The 25,259-nt window shown below is 48.8% G+C and overlaps 1 protein-coding gene and 1 long non-coding RNA gene across 2 annotated transcripts in view; both read right to left on the bottom strand.

Annotated features, from left to right (window-relative positions):
• RERE (arginine-glutamic acid dipeptide (RE) repeats) overlaps nucleotides 1-25,259 on the bottom strand; it is a 483,164-nt gene that overhangs the window by 8,249 nt on the left and 449,656 nt on the right. Inside the window, exons 13-18 of the mRNA XM_011938300.1 lie at nucleotides 5,153-5,315; nucleotides 4,109-4,201; nucleotides 3,420-3,619; nucleotides 2,070-2,231; nucleotides 1,173-1,286; nucleotides 1-918 (exon numbers count right to left, since the gene is read on the bottom strand). Coding sequence (XP_011793690.1) covers nucleotides 1-918; nucleotides 1,173-1,286; nucleotides 2,070-2,231; nucleotides 3,420-3,619; nucleotides 4,109-4,201; nucleotides 5,153-5,315 — 1,650 coding nt within the window. The remainder of the gene's footprint in view (nucleotides 919-1,172; nucleotides 1,287-2,069; nucleotides 2,232-3,419; nucleotides 3,620-4,108; nucleotides 4,202-5,152; nucleotides 5,316-25,259) is intronic.
• On the bottom strand, nucleotides 19,900-21,351 carry LOC105509143. Its single transcript, XR_001001392.1, has 2 exons — nucleotides 20,289-21,351; nucleotides 19,900-20,208 (listed from the first exon to the last, which is right to left on the bottom strand). It is a non-coding gene; the product is annotated as an uncharacterized LOC105509143 (long non-coding RNA).

The raw sequence follows: 25,259 nt of genomic DNA, 5'->3' as shown, positions 1-25,259 counted from the left end.
GTGTGTGGACAGGGAGCTCAGGGGCTTCAGGGCTGGAGGGGGCGGCAGGTTGGCATTCATGGAGAAGGGCGAGGGCCCTGAGAGGTGGGGAGGGTGCTTGTGGGCCTGTGGCGCCGGCAGCTGGGGGATGGGAGTGGTGGGCGGGGGCTTGATGTGGGGCATGGCCAAGGGTGCTGGCGGCAGGGGCTGCTCCCGTGGAGGCTGTTGGGACTGCAGTGCCGACTGAGAGGCTGGCAGCTGCAGGGAGGTGTGAGGGTGCGCTGCTGCTGGGGAGGCTCCCAGAGGGGCCTGGCCTTGGGAGGCCTGGGGAGGGAGGCCAAAGGGCTGTGGGGGGCCTGGGTGCTGCAGCAGGGGCCCAGTCTGCAGACTGTGAGGGCCAGGTGGGCCCTGACCGTGCAGGGTGGGCTGGACATGAGAGGGTGCAGAGGGCTGGCCTGTCGACCCAGTCAGAGGCTGCAGAGGGGGGTGCGGCGAGGGATGTGGCGGGGGATGCGGTGAGGGCGGCCGCTGGGGGTGCAGGGCCGGTGCCTGTTGGATGTGGGTGTGCGGAACAGGCACTGTGGGAGCCTGTGGCTGGTTAGGGGCCTGGGAGGCCGTGGGGGAGCCCTGCGGGGGAACTGCAGTGGCAGAGGGCGTGGGCCCCGGCGCAGGCAGCTGAGGGGTCCCTGGAGGAGCTGAGGAGGGAGCTGGGGTGGCCCCAGTGGGAGCCTGCAAGGCTGGGGGCTGGGCCTGCAGCATCTGCTGCTGGGCTGACGAGTCCGAGTCACTCTCATTGTCCTGGGGGCTGGGGATGCTTGGGGACGTGCTGCGATTGTCCTGGTCGATGTCTTTGGGGTCACTGCTACCCTCATCGTTGACGCTGCGACTGTCTGAACTCTCTCCCTCACCTTCAGATGGCGAGTTGGGCCGGCTGATCTCCTGAAGTCGGAGAAGGGAAGGATGGAAGTCCCAGGAGGGCACCGCCAGCGCCGGACACACAGTAAGGGTTTGCGCAGATGAAGTAGCAAGCTTGGCTCCAGGACCACAGGTCGTGCCCCAACCCAGCCAGTGTCAAGGGCCACTCTAGCCCCACGCTAGGAGACAGGGCATGGCCACCGACTAGGGAGAACCCCGGCTGGGGGCTTCTGAAGAAGCATTAGCTTAACTCAGCAAGGCTCAGCGGCCAACCTCACCTGCGTTTTTGTCTTCTTGGAGCTGGTCCTGTCAGCCTCCTCCGTATCAGAGGCCACCTTCTCCCGCTGGCGTTTGGTACTCTTAAGAGGGGAAGAGGCTTCCTCCTTCACCTTCTGCAGGGGAAAGCCCACAAGGAGCAATCAGGCCAAGGGAGGCTATCCCATCAGCCTCAGCAGGGAAATGACGACAGTTTATTTTGCTCCCTCATTCTGAGTTCCATCTCCAGGAGCAAAAAGCTCTAGAAGGGTCAACTAGGGCCAAGAAGGAACACGTATCTGGGGGTGGGAATGACAGCCAGCCCTCCGCATCTGTGGGTTTGCATCCTCAGATTCAAGCAACCGTGGATTGAAAATGGAGGCAGGACTATGACGGTTACATCCACACTGAACATGCGCACAGTGTTTTCTTGTCATTGTCTCCTAACCAAGGCAGTGGAACCACTGTTTACTGCGTTTACATTGTACTGGGCAGTAGAAGTAACCTAGGGATGATTTAGAGTCTACAGGAGGATGTGATTGGTTATGTGCAAAACACTGTGTCAACGTATATGAGATTTGAGCACCCGTGGATTTTGGTATCCTGGGCGGTGGAGGCTCTGGAGCCAACCTCCAGAAGATACCAAGGGAGGACTGCACTTGGCTCTGGAGGGAGCCGTTCTAACCACTCCCCACACTCTCTACCTTTGAGAACTTGGGAAATGTGAGGCAGAGGTGGCCCCCAAGGGTTGGTGCTGGAGCCCCTTTCTCTAGGCCCCCAGCCTTCAGTCTGAAGCCCCTAGGCCAGGACAATGTTGAGCTGCATCCTTGTGTCTGAGGGAGCTGATCACGAACGCCAGCAACCCAGTTTTAACGGGAGAGAGGGACAGAATGGCCCCTACTATTCCCCCAGCACCTGACCTTGGCCAACTTCTTCACTGTCTCTGCTTTACTGTCATTGCTGGAGGTGCTGGCAGCGCTGGGGGAGTTCCGGCCGCTGGAGCGGATGTCTTCATTGATGGGTGAGGTGCGACCATCAGGGCTGGCTGGCTGCTTCTTCCGACCACTGCGTAGTGTCGACATCTGCCCACCCAAACCGAAGACTGATGACACAGATTCCCGGTCCCCATGTGGGCCCACCTGAGCCCAACCCACAGGAAGGAGCCTGAAGAGCACACCCTACCAGCCTCTTAGCAAATCCTAGACCCTGGCAAACAACAGGCTGCCCTGCCCGTCGCTGGCTGCTTGAAGGTCCGTGTGTAGCTCAGGGAAGAGGTGGGGAAATGGGTGGGCTCATGCCAGAAAGCGGTTCTCAAACCTAAAGCACTCATCCCAAGGGACTGTCCTGAACAACGTGTGCTGGAAATGAACCACGCTTTCTGAGCGGCAGAAAGTTGACTGGGGCCATCTTTAAAGCACCCTACCCTTTCTGTTTATTCCTCATAATCGTCCGTTCTCCCAACCAAACCAAATGAAATCAAACACTTGTGGATTTAATCTAACAGGACAGGAAGTGACCGAAAGAGATGAAGCTGTCAAATAAAGCAGCTCAGCTCCCCAAGCCGCAGAGGGCTTCAGCATGTTTCTGCAAAGCCATGAGAGCTCCGAAGAGATCAGGAGACAATGGTTCTGGCTAGTGGACCGCTCCCTTCTGAGTGAGCGGGGGCGGGCCAGCCCTGACAGCATACAAGGGGCAGAGGAAGGTCCCACCCATCTGCCTGAAGGAGCCATAGGGGAGGCTCAAGGGAAAGACTCTGTCAGTACCCTCAGCCCCAAACCTGGAAAAAGCCTCTCCCAAAGTCTCTGGCACATTTCCAACCTAGAAAACAAAGTCTCTCTATGGGAGGAGCTATGCAGTGAGCAGAGAAATGTACCACAAGTTTCCAAAATGAGATCAAACATTTAAAAAAAACCATAAACACCCTAACACAAAAGAGCCTGCAAATTTAAAAGCAGAGATTTGCTACAATGGAATTGACACTGCAAGAAGCTCCAAGGGCCTTGGAGAGCCTGCACTGAGCCAGAAGCTAAGAGCTTGCTATAAAACCCAGGGCAGCATGCCGCCCAGGGGCCCCTCGAAGGAGAGAACAGCGCGCTCTTCCCAGCCCACAGGCAAGCTACTGCCTTGCCTCGGGCAAAGCAGCTCCCCTCCAGGGCTTTGTCTGGTAAACTTTCGCTTCCTCCCCCTGGTAGGCTCAAAGGCTCAAAGCCTCAACACATCCCAGGAAACTGAGGAAGCTGCCAGGAGCCCCATGGCCCCAGGGGACTCACCGAGCCCCGACTCCGCCGTGTCCTCATGCTATGCTTCCCACTGAGCCCATCATCCTCTTCCTTGACAGGTTTGAACATAAACGGTGGTGGATCCACAGGCTTCTCAATGGGTGGGAGCTCGCCGTATTTCTTGAAGTGGATGCGACAGTCGGTGCAAAGCAGGATGTTCTCCCGGCCTCCGTGGTGCCAATCTTTGGAGGCTGTGGGAGGGAAGTGGCGGGAGCCAGCCTTGGAAACCCTCCCTCTCCCTGCGGATGTCTGGGCAGAGGGGTCCTTCTGTGGGCTCTACCCAAACTTGATGCCACCAGCACCATGCAGCCCTGGGCCCAACACCCCAGAGCTAGTGCTGCCCTGCTCCCCCAGGGCCAGGAGGAGAGGGATTCAGAAGCATCTGCTGCCCACTTCATCTTGGGGTGCCCAGGAAAAGCTGGCAGCAAGCTCCTAGGAACCAGTGTCAACCCCCGATCCCACTCAGCTTGTCCTGCCTACCAGTCAGTATTCCATACCGACTGCCAAGCAGGGGAGTAAAGTAAACTAAACATTTCTAACTTTCTCTAATCCCGAAGCACAATGCGAATGTCAAATCAAGTACTGTCCCTGGCAGGTTTCCAGATGGATGCATGAAATGTTCAGAACACAGAAGTGCTTGTGCCCCCGCCCCAGCCCAGGGGTGTGACGAGGCCACTTACTGGTGGTGAAGCAGTGGCGGCAGGCGTACCCCTTCAGCTCCTGCTCGCTGTCCTCACTGTCGAAGTCATCTTCACTGGCTGAACTCAGGTCCACTGGGCGTGGCAGGCACATAGTGAGGGTGGAGGAAGACACCATTATGCTCAGCCAAGGCGGGGGGGGGTCCCCTGTGACCTCTGGCTTGCTGCAGGCTCTGGCCACCAGCCAAAGTGGCTGGATGCACAAGCTGAGGTGGGACAGTGTCTGTAAAGGACCACTTTGAGCTCCGCAGTGTCAGTCACCAGAACAGAGGGCTTGTGCGTGAGGGGCCATACTTAAGGGCCTGCCCTGTCACTGATGCCCGTAACGGGTGAGTCTGAACTGGGACAAGTGCGCCCATGCTGCCCCCCTCCCTAATACGTCCAGGCAATCCTGAGAAATTCCATCTTCACCGAGTGTCCCCCACCAGTCCTGCTAGGTGATTTCTGGTCGCCTGCATGAGCAACACAGGCGCCCCTCAGCTTCAGCGTCCCAGGCCAGGACAGAGCTATAAGGCATTTTTGCTACATCCCAGTTTTTAGGAGTGAGAAGGTGTGGGCTCCAGCATCATTAGATTGTGCATCATACTGGGACCAAAAAGAGGATCTTGGTAAAGCAGGAGGAAAAAGAAGAAAGTGTTAATCTGATCTTATTACAACCAAAAGTGCAATGAGAATTCAAACAGGACATCAAGTACATCATCTGTCAAATGGAAAACCTTCCCAGGAAAAGGCCAAAAACATCCCAGGCCAAGATGTATATTTTTTGTAAAAACCTAAGATGATGTCGAGTTTATGAGAAATATTTAAATGTACAAATAATGTTCTAAAGTCTCTCCTGAATCCTCACCCTGCTCCCCACCCCCACCATAGGCCTATATTTAGGTCAGGCTTCACACATGCACTGGAACACGGGTGCACACCCACTCATGTTTCCTGGAGCCACCAGCTCCTATGGGCCCAGAGTGGGACAGGCTGCCTATGAACAGTCTCCCCTCCGCTCACTGTGGTGCCAAGACCCCTACTCACAGAATTCACTGGATGGGGGTCTGGAGGGTGTGTTGACGGGTGTGGACGCAGTGCGAGTCTTAATCCTCCTGAACACGGCCTGCCTGCGGTGCCTACGATGGGCTCGGGAGCTGGCTGCTTCGGGGGTCTTCTTCCAATAGTAATAGAAGGTGATCAGCTCCCCCTGCAAAAGAGAAGGGCTGACTATGAGGGAGGGCCTAGGGCTTTTCCATGCCCCACCGCACCCTCTCTGCCAGAGTGGAAAGCTGGGTGTGTAACAGCCGCACCAGAGATAAGAATGAAGACCAGTCGCTCTTGGAGTGGGGAGAAGAACTGGGCTTGTCCAAGAAACAGCCACTGAGCTGCGCATGGACTGCATGAACGGGGTCTGCCTCCTCAGTCCAGCATAGCTTGACCTCCAGACACCAAGAACAAGTACTTGTTGGGTGTCTGCTATGTCAGACCCCACCACTGTTGTACACGTGGGAGGTACATCATCCACAACAGACGAAAAGGAGAGAAGATTCCTGCCCACGAGGAGCTTACATTCTAGCTGTGTGCACATGTCAGAGGCTGTGCATGTGTGTGAACACAGTGATGCTTTCTTTACAACAATGCCAGTGAAATCACACAGGTGTGAGAAGGAAATGCCCAGCCAGTTAAGACTCCCCCGGATACAACCAACCAACCAAAGCAAACTGCCCAGGTGGTGAGGAATCAGGGCCAAGCAGGTCGGGAAGAACAGAGACCTCACGCTCAGGAAACTGCTCCACAGCCTCCACCCGGCTCCATCTGAAGGCCCACATCTGACATGCCGGCACGATGTCCAGAGGCAAAGAACTGGGCTTGGCAAAGAAAGACTACAAGAGGACAGACACAGCGGTGCTGATGCAAAGGTGAAATGTCACACATCCAAGGTCTTTTCATGGCCCAGCAGAAACAAAAGCAAGACATCTTTTTGGAAATACAGCAAACGTAAGCTTTTTAAAGAAAGGGCACTTTGGGCACTCCCAGCCCTCAGGGCGCTGCAGGCTGCCCGTCTCACCCTACACACAAAAGAGGATTTCTTAAACATTCAAGATAAAGTCTCTTTACCTAAAACTAAAAAAAAAAAAAAAAAAATCACAGTCAAGTGAGACAGCACAGAGCACCCAGTTCCCCTCTAATTAAATCAACACTGTAGAAAGTCTATTAGCTTGGCGACTAGATGCTGGGAGTCGTCTTGGAGGTACCTGCACCCCCAGTTTGCCTCATCAAATACTGTCTTGTGAATGGAGGAGCCAAAAAGAGAGAGGGGAAAGTGGGGGGGTGGTGGTGGTGGAAAGACTAGTGTTGGAAGGACTAAAATAGACAAACCAAATAAAGACATGTAGCTGCCACGTGACAAACTCACCCAATCAGACCAGGTTTCATCCAAAACGCCCCCAGAGGAAACGGCCTCAGAACACAGTGACAAGAGAAGTGGGCAGATTTTAGGTGGGGGAGTGGTTTCCACAAGGCAGGGGGTGCCTGTGCATTTAATACTTGACTGCCCACAGCTGCATCTTATGCCTGGACATTTTTCTAAAGGAGAGCTGGAATGCCTTGAAGGAGGGCTGACTGGCCTATAAAGCCCATCACACGGATCTCCTGGAGCACTGGATGTGTCTCAACCTCCTCAAGCACTTAACGCTTAACAAATCACTCCTGATCACCAATACCTAGCAGATGAAGCATAACCCCAGGCCAGCGGGGCCAGGGAGCCACCTCGGGACAAGCACACTCATGTCCCTACACGTATGTGCATGCGCCCACCCCTCAGTTCCATGAGATGGGAACTGAATGATAAGGGGAAATGCAGATACTGCCGTTGGAATTGCTGACTGGCTTCTCTCTCCCATGCTAGTCTAGGAATGCGGGCTATAACTGTCCCAGTGGGGATGAGCATCCTGGCCCCTAAGGTCATCATCTGTGAACCTCCTGGCTCTTTTCACTTCCCACTTTCCAGACTTGGAAATGCATTTCTCTATACTGCTCCTAGGTGTTGGCTAGAGGGAGGATTTGTAAATCCTGCTAGGGGATTATGAGGTCACTGCTGACAGAAACGCTGACCTGTGTCTGGTTTTCCTCTGAGAAAATACGGAAGAGAAGTCAAGGCAGGGAGCAGTCCCACTCCAATACTCTGTCCAAGTGTCGTGCTTCATGAGCTCAAAAGGGCAACTGGTGCTGTGGTAAGTCACAGCCCATTCCAGAGCTTGAAAGAAGCATGAGAAAAAACTCACAGTGGTTCCTTCTACTTCCTCAGTTCAAGTCATTTTAGGAGCTACTCAATGATAAAAGCTTGGGATGTGGCTTCAGGTGGGTGGATCACGAGGTCAGGAGATCGAGATCATCCTGGCTAACACGGTGAAACCCCGTCTCAGCTAAAAAAAAATACAACAAATTGGCTGGGCATGGTGGCGGGCACCTGTATTCCCAGCTACTCAGGAGGCTGAGACAAGAGAATGGCGTGAACCCAGGAGGCGGAGCTTGCAGTGAGCCGATATCACACCTCAAAAGAAAAAAAAAAAAAAAAAAACCTTGGGATGTAAGAAGAAATGGAAAGCTATCGGAGACAAAAGGGAACAAAAATGGGAGAGAAAAATCAAAATCAAGTAAGAAGGTGGTACCTGAGCTTCTGCCGTACCTCCGAGTCTTACCTGAAGGCTGTCAGAAAGCAGCAATCTGACCTTTTTAAATAGCATTTGTCTATAATGCAATATTGCTACACACAGTTATAATCAATTATTTCTATTTATCAAATACGTATGTTTCAGATCCCAGGTTAAGGGAAGAAGCCAGGCGCAGCAGTTTACGCCTGTAATACCAGTACTTTGGGAGGCTGAGGCAGGAGAATCACTTGAGGCCAGGAGTTCAAGACCAGCCTGGGCAACATAGTGAGACTTAGTCAAAAAAAAAAAAAAAAAAAAGAAAGAAAAGAAAAGAAAAGAAAAAAATTAGCTGGGCATGGTAGTGTGCACCAGCAGTCCCAGCTACTTGGGAGACCAAGGCAGGAGGATTGCTTGAGGCCAGGAGTTCAAGACAAGCCTGGGCAACAATCTCTACAAAAAAGTTGAAAAAACTAGCCCAGCATGGTGGTGTGTGCCTGTAATACCAGCTATTGAGGAAGCTGAGGCAGGAGGATCACTTGAGCCCAGGAGGCTGAGCTACGTAGCTCACAGCTGAGCTGCAGTGAGCTACGACTGTGCCACTCACTGCCCTCCAGCCTGGGCAACAGGGCGAGAGCCCAGCTCTTTAAAAAAAATAAGACTTAAAAACAAGAAGTCAGAGTTCAGTGGGGTAAGAAACTGCCCTATGCTAGACAGAAAAGAGGCTCAACTTTCACACCTTTGCTCCTGGCACCACTGTTCTCTAACAACAAGTGAAAAAAATCAAGACAAAAGAAAGAAATCTAACATTGAAATCAACATCAACTTTTTGTTGACACTTAAGTAACACCCCTTAAAGAAGTAGCAGAGTCCAGAATAGGTTTCACCATCTGAGTGCCAAGGATGAAAATGACCAGACAAAAGGACTGTCCTCCACAGCAGTGAAGTCACAGGTGGTAAGAGTGGTAAACTTACAATTCAGGAAGGTGACGGACTGACCAGAACTGTCATACACCGCTGGTGGAAATACAGAATGCTTAAACAATGATATCTACCAAAAACCCAGCAATTCTTCTCTTATTTACTCAAAAGAAAAAAAAAATTCTCCCACAAAGACTTTCCCGGATCCATTCATAGAAACTATTCATTTTTTTTTTTTTTTGAAATGGAGTCTCACTCTGTTGCCCAGGCTGGAGTGCAGTGACACGATCTCCGCTCACTGCAAGCTCTGCCCCCCCGGGTTCACGCCATTCTCCTGTCTCAGCCTCCTGAGTAGCTGGGACTACAGGCGCCCGCCACCTCACCCGGCTAATTTTTTTTTGTATTTTTAGTAGAGACAGGGTTTTACCATGTTCGCCAGGATGGTCTCGATCTCCTGACCTCGTGATCCGCCCGCCTCAGCCTCCCAAAGTGCTGGGATTACAGGCGTGAGCCACCGCACCCAGCCAGAAACTATTTTTAACAGTCCAAACTGGAAATGACCTAAAGGCCCACGAGCAGGAGAATGGATAAACAAACAATGGTATCCCCACATTCACTGGACTACGGCTTGGGAATTAAAAGGCACAGACCAATGACACATGCAATGACATGGGTCACTCTCAATGACACCATGCTGCATGAAAGCAGGCAGACAGGGACGGTGGGTGCTGCATGACTCCTTTCCAGAAATCACAAAAACCGAACTAGTGGCTGCTGAGAGCCTGGAGGGTAGGGGACAAGAAACTAAAAGAACTCAGACAAGCATTCCAGGGTGTGAAGAAAATGCTCTGTAAGTTGAATGTGGTGTCACTGACACAAATGTATACAGCGGTCAAATCTCACGAAACTGTGTACTTAAAGTGGGTGCATTTTTATGGTACTCAAACCACACATGACAGGCATACCAATTTTACGTCAATAAAGCTGACGAAAAACAACAACAAATCCAGGCCAGGTTTTATTAGCTGCCTCTCAACCACTGTTATGTCTACCAAGGGATTCAACACTGGAATGGAGCGAGTCTAGGATTGGAAATGGCATATTGGTGACTGCATGGGTGGCAAGGTCTTGAGCACAAACAAAAGAACATGTCGGGGAAAGCTCTGGTTCTACAAATAGGGAATGAAGCAGCTAGAGGCCTCGCCAGGAATGAAGTCAATTGAACTTTAATCAAACATGCATAGTGTGTGCTGCAGAGACCTGCTGCACATAAATTCAGGGAACAAAAGCTGTTGCAGAAATCAATAGCTTACTGAAACATTAACACAGGCAATCATTAATCAAAAGGCAGCTCCACAAAGGCAGCCTTGCAAATTAGCTCCTGATTTTGCTTGCAAGCAAACACAGAGGTATAAATGCTGTCGACATGAATGGCCTATAATGATCATTCTGCTCCCGATGCTCTCACCTCATCTCACAACGAGGTCTCACAGTCAACATATCTTATGTCCCGGTGCTATAATTGCACACAGCATGAGGAACTCAACTGGTTTAGTGCCTGGGCAGAAATGGGAAAGGAAGGGGGCGAAGTCATCTCCAACTGACAGTTACTGGCTCCAGCTCTTGCCAAGAGAAGTGCTCAAATCCACTGGGCTATATTTAGCAGATTCTCTCTCCTTTCCTTTTTCTATTGGCGGTGGGGGGCTAAATTTTTCCCACAGGTCATATGCAAAAAGCCATTGGCAATGACAGGAGCTTGGCTCCTGGACTTAGGAGTCCTTCCCAGCAGAGGTATCTTTCCAGGCTATACACTAAGACAGAATTAAGAAAATAAGCACCATTAGGTTCCTTTAATTTCCCATAAAAAGAAAAACAAGGGGAAGGGAGTGCCACACATGGAAGAAGAGAGAGGGAAGAAGTAGTAAGCTGCCTGGCACCAGGCAATCTGGGTGAAGGGCCTCAGGAGAGAAAGAAAAAGCTAAGGACGCAGAGTCAGCTGACTCTGGGCCTAGTGGGGGACAGCTCAACGGTAGCGGCTCCTGCCATCCAGGGGCCTGCTGGGCTCAGACCACTTTCTCCTCCTTAGCCACCACTTTACTTCTGCCCCTCCAGGGTTAGTCTGCCAAGTCTATCAAGTTCACACATACAACGTAAGACATCAGCGCAGGTCTTTAAGAGCTCCCTCTGCTGCCTGGACAATCTGGGCTGGAGCAACAGGGGCTGGGGCTGCCTACCTCCTGGAGGCTGCCTGTACCCATTTCAGGTATTAATACTGGTTCTGCTGTTCTGGCCAGGCCCAGTTTTGCTTTACCTTGGCTAAGCGATAGGTGACCCAATGCAGGGGCCAAGTGGGTGCCCCTGTGTATGTGCGTGTGTGCACAGATGTGAGCAGGTCTCCTTCCAGGCTTTCCAACAGGTCAATTTACCTGCACGCATGTGGTAAAGTGAAACACTATCCACCAACACAAATGCTATTTAATTTCCCGCAGGCACTGGAATGCTATGGGAAGAGAACCTCCAACCTGTCCTGCCCAATTAAACAAAAATAATTCTTTTTTTTAAAAAGTAAGATAAACTACATGTTTGCTCTCTTTAGGGGCATGGGGGAGTGCAAAAGCAGAACAGATTATTGAAGAGGAAGGCACTGGAAGCATTTTGAATATAAAAGGCTCATTCGTAGCAAGCATGCCTGTTTCCAGTATGGGGCCCAGCTTGTCTTCTGCCCAAGCCCAGCACAAACTCCTCAGACAAGATCCTCTGAGAGGCTGACGTGGAGGGAGGAGAAGGTTAAATCAATGGTTCCTGCTGTCTCATATTAGGAGCATAAGGGTACACCCAAGATTGAGTCCCACTTTTTTTGGTAATTATATCATTATTACCACATCACCCAAGAAGTGTGGACACTCCCTGAGGAAGAGGAGGGAGTGCAATAGAAGATGAGGTCTGGGGACCCCCACACATGGCATCCAGGGTGTCTGCAGCCTGCCACCTACCATCAGGTCTTGTGTGCGTGCGTGTGTGTGTGTGTGTGTGTTTTAAATTAAGCCAAAGAAGGACTCGGTCCTTTGTAAGTAACCATATACACACTCCCTTTCAATTCAGTGCATGGTGAGCAGTGAGAATCTTCCATTGTCACAACACGGTTTTATGACCGACAGCAAAGAATGATGAGGACTGCTGGCCTTACAGCTATGTTAAGGAAGGCCCTGGAACACCAGTTTCCTGCCTCCTTGTCCACAGAGACAGAGGGGAGATGCACGCAGGCAGGCATCTAAACCAGATCCCTGCAGCGTCGCATGTGCCCAGGCTCCGGCCTTGTGCCACTAGTGAGGGCAGCTGCAGTTCCTTTCTTTTTCACCACCAAAGTTTCCAATGGGCACCCTTTCTGGGCCACTCATCGCCCACTAACAAGGAGGGGGCAGTCTGAGAGATGGGGGATCAGGAGGTAGGCCTGGAACCTTCTCATGGGTAACAGGGTTATAAACACAGTTTCCTTCTGAAGCTATTGCACAGGTCCTCAAAGCCCACCTGCCACTGTCAGCTGAGCAGACTGTAGTTATGTGATGGGACAGGAGCCACCAGGGTCAGGGCTGCTGAGTGCACATCCTCGTACACAACTGATCCCATCTCAGAGTTTGAAAAAGTAAGCATTTAGAAGAAATCATTTTAATTCTTTAAGACACATGATTATCTGTTCCTATGGCTAAACAAATATTTTAACATGAATACAGAAGGAGCAGCTAAATAATCTCTATACAATGCCTTAACTCTGTGCTAAAGTGCAATCAGAATCAGAATGTTGTTCCCCTGCTAAAACTTCTGTTTGAAAAAATGCCCCACAGTTATCATCTGGCTCCTTCTTTGGTAGTCCATGCAAAAGGCATGAAGAAATCCACCTCTTCCTTACTGGATGAAGTGGAGAGGTCTAAAACTTTTTATTAAGATATGTTTTTTCAGGGAGAAATCCCAGCAAGCAACAGATAATAAAAAACAAGGCCTCAAATTATGTAGGCGCAGAGAGGGAGAAAGAAACACGGTGTAGAGCTGCTTCCTAAATCCGGGTCCAGAGAGCGGCCCAGAGAGTGAGCCAGGCCATGAGGAAAGAGCTCTAGCCCTGAGAGCCGGTATGCAACGCTGTCCGCTGAAGAGCTGCTCTAACGGGAGTGCTCCAACGCTGCTGCTGAGCGGAGCTGGAAAATTTCCTGGCATGGAATCCTAAGCGAGTCATTCTTTCCTTTCCCTCCCCAACGATTCAAGGGCTGGATCTGACAACTGTTCAGAACATCTGAGGTGGGAAGCCGGGCACTGGGCAGAACCAACAGCGATATTCAGGAGCAGCCACCTTCTACAGATCTTTTTCCAGCAGGCAACTGGTTGTCTTCCAGTAACAACTCTGGTAATTAAAGCACTGTTCTCCTGGGCTCCTTCTTTTGTTAACCAACCAAATCCTCTAATCCCTAAAGGAGCCTGGCACTGTCAGCGGGCTCTGCTGCTAATCGTTAAATATCACCTCTGTGGTCTCCGAGTGCAGCAGGGAAAATGATGATCTGCCTGAAGGCACATGCAGAGAAGTGGCATTCTGAAATCTCAGCCTCCTACGTTCAAGAGGCTGAAGGGCTCTGATCTAAACCACCACCCACGAGGAAGCCCACAGTGAGGAGGCAGCTGCCTCCAGGCAAGGCAGTCCCTCGGTGCCACCTCCAGATCCTCTTCTGGGGAAAGGCAAAGGGAAGGGGAAGTACGTGAAGGTCTTGTGGGTTTAACTTGTAAATAGGTGGGGCCAGTCTAAGACACTCACAGAGACATTCCCTACCCAGGCACCTTTTCAAAACATTAAAAAAAAAAAAAAAAAAAATCAGTTAAATTTTTTTTTTTTTTTTACAATTATTACCACTACATTTGTACAGTGCAAAGGAACTGAAAGAGCTCAATATTTTTGCCAACACTGAACACTGTAATGACATTTCCTAAGCTCTGTGTTGTTCTGGTTGATGAGCTCAGTCACTTGCTGATCCCACCCTGGCCCCACCTCCACTCAGACGTCTGGACCTGAGGTCCTGCCACAGCTTTTCCTGGGCCGGCCCTCCCCTGCCGCATACAGACTACTGAGTCTTCGCAAAGCCCTGCTAGTACCTTGCCACTTCTTCTCCAAACTGTCAAAGGTTCCTCAGGGCCTAAGGAACAAAGGCCCAGCTGCTTGACTACTTCTTCTGAGCCTTTCTCTGTGTTGCTGGAAGACCTTTCTACCATATTCCCCGGCCTCATGGCCTTTGGCTTATGTCAAACACAATGGCCAGTTTTCTGTTCCTCAGTGCTCTCCTGCCTGCGGGGTGAGCCCCCGAGCCCCGTACACCCCCACCTCCTCCATGTCCAGGCCCTAGTCCTCTTCATCACTCAGAACTCAATTCATTACATTTGCTGCCTTCTTCTCCATGAAGCCGTCCCTTCACTCCACTCCCCCACCGCTGGACGGCATCATACTGTTTTCACTCCTACACCTTTTCATTCCTGCCTCTGTGCTGGCACATACAGGCTTCCCTGAACTGTAACCACACATGGGCCCACCCAACTTGCCGAAGTACGTGCTCATTTCATTTGGGAGTACCCCACAGGTCTAGGACAACATCTTGAATAGGTATTCAGTAAACATCTGATGAAATGATTATTTTCGGAGAATTAAAATTCACCTGAAATTAAAAGCATAAAACTTTTGAGAAATGGATACCGAATTATTATCACTTTATTTTGCCAAGTAAGGTCATTAGAAGTAACTGCCTCCTGATCTCATCATTATTTTGTAAATGACATTTTATCTCCAAAAAGGTAAACAAAAAAAGTTCTTTGATTACATTTACTGTTATGAAAAATGGCTACATTTATTTCTCATGGGCCAGTGAAAATGCAATCCATGTGCCGACGTTTGGAAGCGGCTGCTCTGAAGGTGAGTATCATGGACTGGTGGCTTCGGAAGCCCCTGAAAATGCTTCCTGACTCAGCAGCTTTATTTACAAACAAACAAGCAAACAACCTTTAAACAAGCAAACAACCTTTTACTTGGCTATGAAATCTACAATGATAACTAAGCTAGCCATATATTTTTATATCTTAATACATATTATCTTTTATATATACTTTATCTTCATCTTTATTTATATTTTATCTTCATAGACACCCAAATAGATACACTTTCATTTTCCCTGCTTTACAAATGAGGCAACTGAGGCACAGTGACATGAAGCCATGTGGCCAAGTTCAGTTTCAATGAAGTCTAAACACCCTTAACCTTAGACTCTGCTGTGCTGCTGCTCTAGAAAGTCTGACAATCATGGTTTAATGCACTAACAGGAAATAGCCATCTAGATTTTTTTAAGCGAGGGGCGCAAATTTGGGTTATCTTTGATCTCTGGAATCTCTGGAGTTCAACGCAATAGCATCTTCACCTGGACTTTCGGCAGTTATGGCTGAAGAACACAAAAGATCCCTGTGCATCCTGATAACAACAGGACGCCAGCCTTCCCAGCTCAGGGTAGAGCCCCCACCCCAGCACCCATCTACTACAGAACTGCACCTGCTTGAAGCAACTTCAAGCGCATCCAAATCAGAAGCACATTTGGTAGCCGTAAGTGAAGACTTAGAATTATGCACATGTCTATAGAAACGCTTTCTGCTTCCTGTACCGAGAACAACCTCTATGACGACATGAGACAGACACTGGGAGCCTACAACCATGAACTCTCCCCACCTCACTACCTACTTACCATACCTCACACCACCCACCAGCTTGTGATACAGGAGAAGCCCTCTGGCCTACTTTTGGCTCTAGGCGACATATGTCCCAGAAATGTGCCAGTAAGTGGCCTTCACCTGCCTCTTGATCTAAAAGCAGTGATGCCTGAGTGTAGACAAGGCAGAGTCCCTACAGAGATATGGGCTCTGCCCCCAAAAAGATGTTTGCATATACCTACTATACAAAGCATCTTTCCAAACTGCTTCCAGCTAGAAGTATATATTTAAATCAGTGGCTCCGAACTGTGGCTCAAAACCATACAGGTGTTGGAGGGACCCCAGGGTGGGTCTGCTGAACCTCTATGACCTTATTGCTACCCACTGCAAGTAGATCTATTAAAAAAAAATTATATTCATTGATCAGGCAATAGATAACTATTCGTTTGCTTGCTTGTTTGTAAATAAAGCTGCTGAGTGAGGAAGGGCTAACAGTGGCTTCCTAACTTCCAACTTAACTAAAAAATAATAATAATTAAAATAATTTAAAAATAAATAACAGATTTAGAAACCACTCATTTGATGGCAAAGATTGAGACCACTACAAAACAGTCTAAAGCCCAGGCTGAGCTGAAAGACTCCCACCACAGGTGGGGAATCACCCCGGTTTCTGGCCTGGAAGCCCCAGGCAGTTCTGACATGATTTCACTTACATGGAACCCATACACGAGGGCCCCCTTGGACGTTTTTATTTCTAAACTTCTTGGAGGTTTATTTCTTGTTTTACTGAACTGTTTGTTTAAATATAGGCTGTAAATATTTTAAGTGTAATAATACTAATACCAGAAAAATCTTGTTTTCTCAGTGGAGCCTCCCAAACCCTAAGAATTCATTTGTTGACATCACTTTTCTTTCCCATTCTTTCCCACAAGCTGAACACTTCATTATTTCCTGAATTCATTTTATTAGAGTTCAGAAACAGGGCACGCGGGATTTCACTGCTGTTGGTTCTATCGCCACCTCACCTTTCTCAAAACCACAATTCTACCAGCAAAGGGGGAGACGAAAGAAAAAATGAAAGCCATAAAACTGTTAAAACTACCATTCTCTATCTCGTCAACATTTTTCTATTTATTGGCCTTTCATTATATGTGCAATCTTATTATCCCTGCACAGCATCAAAGTGACATCCGTCAGGGTCACCCTATAAAATATACATCAGCAATGTAACATTTAATGACGGGAGCGGGACGAATGATGAAGGAGAGAGCGAGGCCTGCCGCAGGACGTTTGAAAAGGATCATAAGTTATATCTGTGCATTTTCCGAGGTGATAACTGAATGACAGGGGCTGGAGGGAAATCCATTTTTGAGCTCAGAAAAGATAGTTAGGAGAAAAATGTTTTTGTATTGGAAGCATGTAATGACTGCCAGGAAATGAGAATAGCTACTCTAACAACACTGCTTCTTATATTTTATGGATTTTATGGATGCACAGCAAATTATCATGTATAATCCATTTCTGCAAGTTGAATTTTAAAATTCCTCAATACAAAGAAAGGAAGAGAAAGGTACCTAATTTTGTCACTGTATTACCGTTCATAAAAGGAGCAGAAACAAAAATCACACTTCAAAGCACAAAACACAATCACGGTACCGTACCCTCTTCAAGATGTGAACTGTCTCATCTTTCACCTGAATGGTGGACTTAACCTAAGGCAAGTATCTTAGAAAAATTCAGGCAAGCCCGCAAACCAGGCCTCTGCTTCGTTGTGCTCTCGTCTCAAACGTGTGGCCGCTCTAGAGCCATTCTTCCACAGAGCCTTCCAGCAAAGAAGCTATGGAAAGGAAGGTGAGAGACTGCAGCTGTCTTTATGCAACTGCATGGGCTGAACTGTGTTGTCCTTCAAATTCCTGTGTTGAAGTTCTAACCCCCAGGGCCTCTCAATGTGACTTTATCTGGAGATAGGCTCTTCCAAGAGGTGATTATGTGAAAATGAGATGGAGTGAGCCCTAATCCAATCTGACCGGTGTCCTTATAAGAAGAGATGAGGACACAGACACCCACAGAAGGAAGACCACAGGAAGACACAGGGACAAGATGGCATCTACAGCCAAGGAGAGAGGCCTCAGGAGAACCAACCCTACTGAACTTTGGTCTTCGACTTCCAACTTCCAGAACTGTAAGAAAATAAGCTCTGTTGCTAAAGCCACCCGGTCTATGTATTCTGTCACGGCAACCACAGCAGACTAATACAAAAGCCTAAGGACAGGGCTTCATGGTGAGCCTCGAGGAAAGGAGAGGAACCAGCAGAGGAAGTGAGGCCTGCGGAATGAACCTCTAAGCCCTGGGCTGTGAGACGGGGCTCATGGAGCTAACTGCCAGCAGTGAAGATGCAGTCTGCTGAGGGAGAAGAACAGGTGCCAAAGGGTAGAGCAAGATGGAAAACAGCCACATAATTTTCTACTTTAAGTGGGGCCAAACCTCGCAGCTTATCCTAGCAGCTCTAAAGGGCAAATGCCACACAGTTCCCTCATGACGGCTGCATTCTGACCCAGGAGAACCAGCCCAACTCCAGAACAGCTCTCAGATGCTGTGGATTTAAGACGGCTGGCTCGCATGAAGGGACACGGGGGAAGGAAGAGAACCACAAGATGGGAAGGAAAACTGCTGCCAACAGAACACAAAGGAAGAACCCTCCAGAGTCTCTGCAGGCCTGTTTCTGACCACTTAATTCTGGTCAGTTTCCACAGGCAAGAGCCCAGCTCCATGGGGCTGTGCCCGCCCCGCACAGCCTCCCATGCAGCTGCGACCGGGGAAAGGAGGGTCATGCAGCCCACACTTTACGGACAGGCAAATGTGTGAGGCTCTCTGACCACCACAGCTCTGTGGTTCCAGGGGTTTCCAAGAGACTGTCCTGGGTTCCTCACATCAACAGGCACACTGCAGCTGAGAAAACACACATGACGGGAACCACCAGGAGTTGGGGTGTAATTTATGGAAACAGCCAAGGTCTCCGAATCTGTGACTGTGACATATGGGCTACGAGGATTCTCTCCTGGTCCGTGTCTAAGTCTCCTCAAAGGTTCTTTACAGAGGACAGCTGGCTCTCCCTCAAGAGGCCCAGGAAGTGTGGGACTGGCAGCGCCACCCCATGCAGGCTGCTATGCATCACCCCCATGATCCAATCACCTCCCACCCTCCTTATATTTGACATGAGATTTGGGCACAGACGCGAGTCCAAATCATATCAGCAGAAAACCCCATTCAACGACTATCACACTTGCCATATCCAGGTGGGAAATATTACCGAAATGCAGGGACTTTACTACAGTTTTGGACCACAGGGACAAAGGTCACTTCATGTTAAGACGCTGTTTTATTGGATTCATCCTGGAGAAATAACTTGTTTAGAAATCTGCATTAATACCTATACAGTTTTCACGTATTATAAAAGAAAGTACATGTTTGTAAAGATGGCCCATAGGGGCACAAGGGGGTCGCTTGGGGGCATATAGGGGGCCCACAGGGGGCACAAGGGGGTCGCTGTCTAGAGACTAGGAAGCTGCTCCCTACCCCAAAGGGAATTTGGAAAGATGATGGGGCTAACTTCCCAGAGGTGAGCCAGGAGCTTCCTTTTCCATTTCACACACGACTTGAATGCCAGATGAACCTAGACCTCTGAAACACAACGTGTAGCAGGGAAGTCTCTAGGGCTGGGTGGGATCACTTCACCTAACGCAGCAGCACGTATGCCACCAACTCACCACAGCACACCTTAGCCTGCATCAAATCGTGGCAGCTCCTGTTCTGGAGACAAATCACCACTGTTGTCACGATGGGTGATCTCAGTCACCCCACTCCAACGCCCACCTCACGGCTGACATGGCATGTGGCAGGAGGAGGTATGTCACTGTGCTCCTAGGACACACCCTAACCCCAACCCTCCCACCCACACACATTTATGCTGGGATTGGTTTGTGATGCAAAGGCGCCCTTGGCCCTCTCTTGGGAAGTAACTTTTTCCTTCATGCCCACATGGCAAAAGGCCTCTCTTGGCATCAGAACACCTAACAGAGACTCAGAGCAAGCCGTGCTGACGATGAGCTCTGCGTCCTCACTGTTCAAGCCTAGATCCAAGAAACAACTCCCAAAAGTCAACAAGCTTTCCATTAAGTCAGAGCTTTTTTCTTTTTTTTTTGAGATGGAGTCTCGCTCTGTCGCCCAGGCTGGAGTGCAGGGGCGCGATCTCGGCTGACTGCAACCTCCGCCTCCCAGGTTCACACCATTCTCCTGCCTCAGCCTCCCGAGTAGCTGGGACTACAGGTGCCCGCCACCACGCCCGGCTAACTTTTTGTATTTTTAGTAGAGACGGGGTTTCACAGTGTTAGCCAGGATGGTCTCGATTTCCTGACATCGTGATCCTCCCGCCTCGGCCTCCCAAAGTGCTGGGATTACAGGCGTGAGCCACTGCGCCTGGTCTTTTTTTTCTTTTTTAAAACAGAGTTTTGCTCTGTCGCTCAGGCTGGAGTGCAGTGACATGGTCTCAGCTCACTGCAACCTCCACCTCCTGTTTAAGCGATTCTCCTGCCTCAACCTCCCGAATAGCTGGGACTATAGGCACGTGCCACTGCATCTGGCTAATTCTTGTATTTTTAGTAGAGAGGGGGTTTTACCATGTTGGCCAGGCTATAGTCTCAAACTCCTGATCTCATGATCCGCCTACCTTGGCCTCCTGAAGTGCTGGGATTACAGGCGTAAGCCATCGAGCCTGGCCCATCAAGAGGTTTTTTTTAAAAGCTTGTGCTTCCAGCTGCAGATGTGTGTAGAAAAGTTTCTGAAGCTTTCTGCAGTTGGAAACTCAAGCTTTTAAAAAAGCTTTTGACTTTCCAGCTGCAGAAAGCTTCAGAAACTTTTCAATACAAGTCAAAACCCTCAGCAATGAAGGAGAACAGAAAGGTAGAGATTTCTCTTTAAGGTGACTTCAGACTTGAGCCCGTGGCCTAGGAGCCCCTCTGCTAATAGAGGAATCAAAGTCAGGGCAGAGAGGGGTGTTCCAGAGCTGGACCTTGGGGTCCTGGTCCTGAAAGTGCTCAGTGCTGCTGTAATGTCTGCCAGGGCTTGGGAGCCTCCATCTCCTACCACATTTGGCTTCTTGAGTCCTTCCCTGGGTAAAAGGGACCAATGGTTTTTCCCACATGTCCTGCCTCTGACCCCAGGCTCTCTTTGGGTGCAGACGCCTGGAAGGCCTTCTCCTGGTTAATGCTGGCCCACCCTGCCAGCTCTATCTGCTGTCATCCACACCACCTCATACACATTCTTTACGGACCCATAGGAAGCGAGTTTCTGATGCGCCTGTTTCCATGATTACCAACTCTCTCACTCAGCTGTGACCTTTTTGTGGCTCATACATCACTGAGTCCTGCAGGATATCAAGTTATGTCTATAACTTGATTCCCCTCCTCCCTTTCCTCCAACTGGACTGTAAACTGCAAGTGAATAGGGGATGTGGCCACTCTAAACCTTGTAACCTGAGCAATCATTAGGAGAGTGCCTGGCACAAGATGGGTGCTCAGGAAATGTTAATTTGAACTGAGATCTATTACAGACACACAGACGTATGAGAATTATACTGCACCAGAAATACATAAAACAGAGAAGTCACTAACAGTCATAAAAGTGAAATAACTTCAGTTTCAGTGATAAGAAACTTGGAAATCTTTCAGTGAACCATTTCAAAATTGAGCTAAATATACATAGATGGAAAATTATGAGAATCAGAATTCTTCAAGATAATTATTATTTCCCTTAATTTATCTGTACATTATAAAAAACAAAACAGAGAGTCCCTTGATCCATCTAATTAGTTAAGGTTACTCTCAAAAATGAAAATGATTTCCCCAGCTCCGGGGACACACAAGTGTGAAGTGAGAACAGGAGTCTTACGGGTAGTGTTCCTGCACATACGCGTATGCACTAATGTGCACTTGGAATTTAGCAGAACACATGTGTTTTTTGTTTTACAAATCTACGATGAACCACACAAACCTTGGCTCGACACGGTTCCAGGGGCTAAGTCTTAACCTGAATTAACCAAGCTGCACTCTGGTCCGATGACACTTTGGCACTAAAAGAATAACTTCCATTTTTCTGAGGCTGAGCGTTTTCTCATTTCACACTGTGAGAATCCTCTGGACCTGCCTTAAGAGCACTCAAGAAGGTGGTTATAGTCAAAATCTTCCTCTAAGGATTAGTAATAACACAGGACCAAAGCTCAAAAGCAGGAGACAGTGAGCACCAAGTTCCTTCAGTGCGCTGGAGACAACAGAGGCTTCCTACAGGCAGAGAGCAAGAGGCTCTGGGATGATGCCTGCAAGCTAGCCATCCTGCTAGGCTCTCAAGAAAACAGAATGGGCCAGGTGTGGTGGTTCATGCCTGTAATCCCAGCACTTTGGGAGGCTGAGGGAGGTGGATCACAAGGTCAAGAGATCGAGACCTGCCTGCTCAACATAGTGAAACCCCGTCTCTACTAAAAGTATAAAAACTAGCTGGGCGTGGTGGCACAGGCCTGTAGTCCCAGTTACTTGGGAGGCTGAGGCAAGAGAATCACTTGAACTTGGAAGGCAGAGGTTGCAGTGAGCTGAGATCACGCCACTGCACTACTCCAGTCTGGTGACAGAGAGAGACTCCATCTCAAAAAAAAGACAAGAAAGACAAGAGAAGAGAAGAGAAGAGAAGAGAAGAGAAGAGAAGAGAAGAGAAGAGAAGAGAAGAGAAGAGAAGAAGAGAAGAAGAGAAGAAGAGAAGAAGAGAAGAAGAGGAGGAGAGAAGAGAGAAGAGAGAAGAGAGAAGAGAGAAGAGAGAAGAGGAAAGGAAAGGAAAGAAGACAACGAAACAGAACAAGGACAGCCTACTAGGCTGTGGCCTGAAGCACCAGTAATGACAGCTCTCTACCCACCACAGTGGTCAGTGCTTCCACCAGCTTGGCTCCAGTGATCTCAGGTCCACCTTTGTGCCCACAAGTATCCCAATTTCTTCAGAACCAGGTGGCACGCACAGGTGCCTCCACATGGATGAGGAAACTCAATTCTCAGCTTAGGCCTTGGCTCAGCCGCCCGCACGCGTGTGTGTGCGTGTGCACGTGCATGCTGGGGAAGAATGGAGAAAAACAATGAACAAGCATCGACTGTCTAGCCTTTTTCAACTGGAGTTCTTAAAATGAAGTGACTATCAATATTTTCTCAATTCTCCTACAAATGGAACATAACAAGTACCTTTCTAGATGCACAGGAAAGATGTTAACTACATTACATACAATGGATGCCTGGCTTCTGAGGCTCAACTCTCTCAGAACTCTGAGTGAGAACGGCTGCCACTGGCTGCACGACCTTGAGCAAATTCCCTAACCTCTCTTGGCCTGTTTCCTCATTTTAAAAGTGGAGAAAAACAACCACAGGAAGGTTAAGGAACCTCCTTGAGACTCTCCTTATTCTAGAAACCTGGGCTGCTTCGCCATGAGCTCCCTCCTTTACAGGGTTGTGGTGAGGATGAAAGTGCCAAAAAGGACCTGGCACACATGCTCAGTAAGTGACAGCATTTTTTCTTAAAAATCCTTTTCTATCTGGGAAAAGGACTAGAAACTCAGAACTAAGTACACCTTAAAGGACTATTTTAACTGACTGAATAAAAAAAAAAAGAATAAAACCTTTCAAAGAAAGATTAATACAACCAACATCCTTCCTCTGTCATGTTTCCCCTAAAACTACAGTGCCTTATGTAGTCAAAGAATAAGGGAATGTTAGAGATGGTGAACGATAATGGTGTCTGGGCCCAGTTTACAATCTGAAAGATAAGCACTGGGCAAGGAGAAGAGTATTCTGTCTGGAGATCCCAACTGGAACCAGCAGAAAGATAAATGCCCCACAGCTCACTGATGCAACCCAAGAAGCCTGTCTCTGCCCAGCTCCAGCTTCTATTCTTACATAATCGGCAACAGAATGAGGACACACAAGATCATTAAACATTTCAGCAGGAATAAAAACTAAACCAAGAGAAGGCACCTGCCAATCTATATCAGGCTACGTACTACAGGGTTGGTGAGCCGTCTGTAGCTTTGATGCACAGATTGGAAAGGTCCAGCTTAAGGGACTTACGATGTCCCATTGTTTAATTTTATGACACCATCACTCCACTCTTAAACGTATCGAAGAACATACACTTATGTTAAAATTTATGCCCAACGGCTAGGTGTGGTGGCTCACACTTGTAATCCCAGCACTTTGGGAGGCTGAGGTGGGTGGATTACAAGGTCAGGCGTTTGAGACCAGCCTGACCAACATGGTGAAACTTTGTCTCTATTAAAAATACAAAAACTAGCCAGGTGAGGTGGCACGCACCTGTAATCCCAGCTACTCAGGAGGCTGAGGCAGGAGAATTGCTTGAGCCTGGGAGGTGGAGGTTGCAGTGAGCTGAGATTGTACCACTGGCACTTCAGCCTGGGTGACAAAGCGAGACTCCATCTCAAAAAATAAATAAATAAAATAAAAAATGTATGCCTACTACAATGAATTCTATTGCCGAATTTCAAAAACATTTACTTATGATAATGTGGGGCTCACTCGTGTCACCAACCCCAGAACGAAAACTGGTGGTGTAGATTACAAACTCTCTTAGCAGAAAGAAGGTCTAAAGACTCTAGGAATTAAGCTAGAAAGAATCTGTGTTTCTGATGCTGAGCATAGGGAACAGGTTGTACAATCAACCGCATCACCCCAAAGCCTCCTTGGGTCCACTGCCTCCTCAGGTCGGGGTTCTACTGGTTATTCCACATCGTGGCTGTCCCTCTGTCCCTCTAGACTGTGTGATCGGGAACGTGTAAGCTGGGATGCACACAGGTGCATCTCTCCCTGAGTCATGCGCATCCTCTTCCTGCTGCCCTAGTTTTTTCTTGCAGGATACAATGTCAATTGTGTCATGTGTCCCCTCTATAGGGGTAGAGAGATGTGCTCATGTGCTCAGAAAATGAACACGCTTCTCTGGATGCAATGAGGTACTAAAACACCTACATCTTAAAGCGGCGTAAATAAGAAGAGCAGGGATCCTCTCCTGGGAACTCAAGCAATCATTTAAACAGTGCTGCTCTCACAGAGCAGCAAATAAAGAGATAAGTGAGATCTGCTTAAGGCAACAGCAAAGATGAGCGGTTATATGCTAACTCCAGGTAGGAGTGATGAATATCTGAACTGATGAATATCACTTAAAAATTCTTGTCACATATTATCTGGATCAGAAGGCTGTGACACCACAACCAGATGCTTTAAAGGCATTTTCTCTGCTCCCTCTAGTTAAAAGACAATTAACAGTTCTTCTGTACACTCTTACTTACCTGTTCCAGAAGGCTACTAATAAAGAGGTCACGTTACTTGTTTTCCAGTCCCAGCTAAACTTTCTGTCTCCTGCTGTGGGCAGGAATGGCAGTGGCATGTCACCAGCATTCCTGAGTGGCAGAGGGCAACAGCTGGCCATCAACATGCCAGTCATGGGCACAGTTCTCAGCTGATGCAACAACCACATTCACTTCAAGGACAATCTAAAATTGAACTCAAGGCAGCACCTGACAAGTCTCTCGTGCCCGCACCTTCCTCCTGGGCCCACCTAAAAGCAGCTCTGCAGGGCAATTTCTGTCAGCCACAGGTCCTGTGTCCTCCATCGTCCTTCCCTGGAATTCCTAGCAAGACTGAGTCAAGCATGGCCTTGGGTCTATACTGTTCTAGAAGAAGCACTGAGGAAAATGAATCTCTTGAATTATTCTACTTCTATTTCAGAATTTTTTTTTTTTTTTTTTTGAGACAGGGTCT

This window comes from Colobus angolensis, unplaced genomic scaffold, assembly GCF_000951035.1.
Source record: "Colobus angolensis palliatus isolate OR3802 unplaced genomic scaffold, Cang.pa_1.0 Scaffold170, whole genome shotgun sequence".
Classification (NCBI taxonomy): domain Eukaryota; kingdom Metazoa; phylum Chordata; class Mammalia; order Primates; family Cercopithecidae; genus Colobus; species Colobus angolensis.
This window is presented reverse-complemented; position numbering and strand designations above follow the sequence as displayed.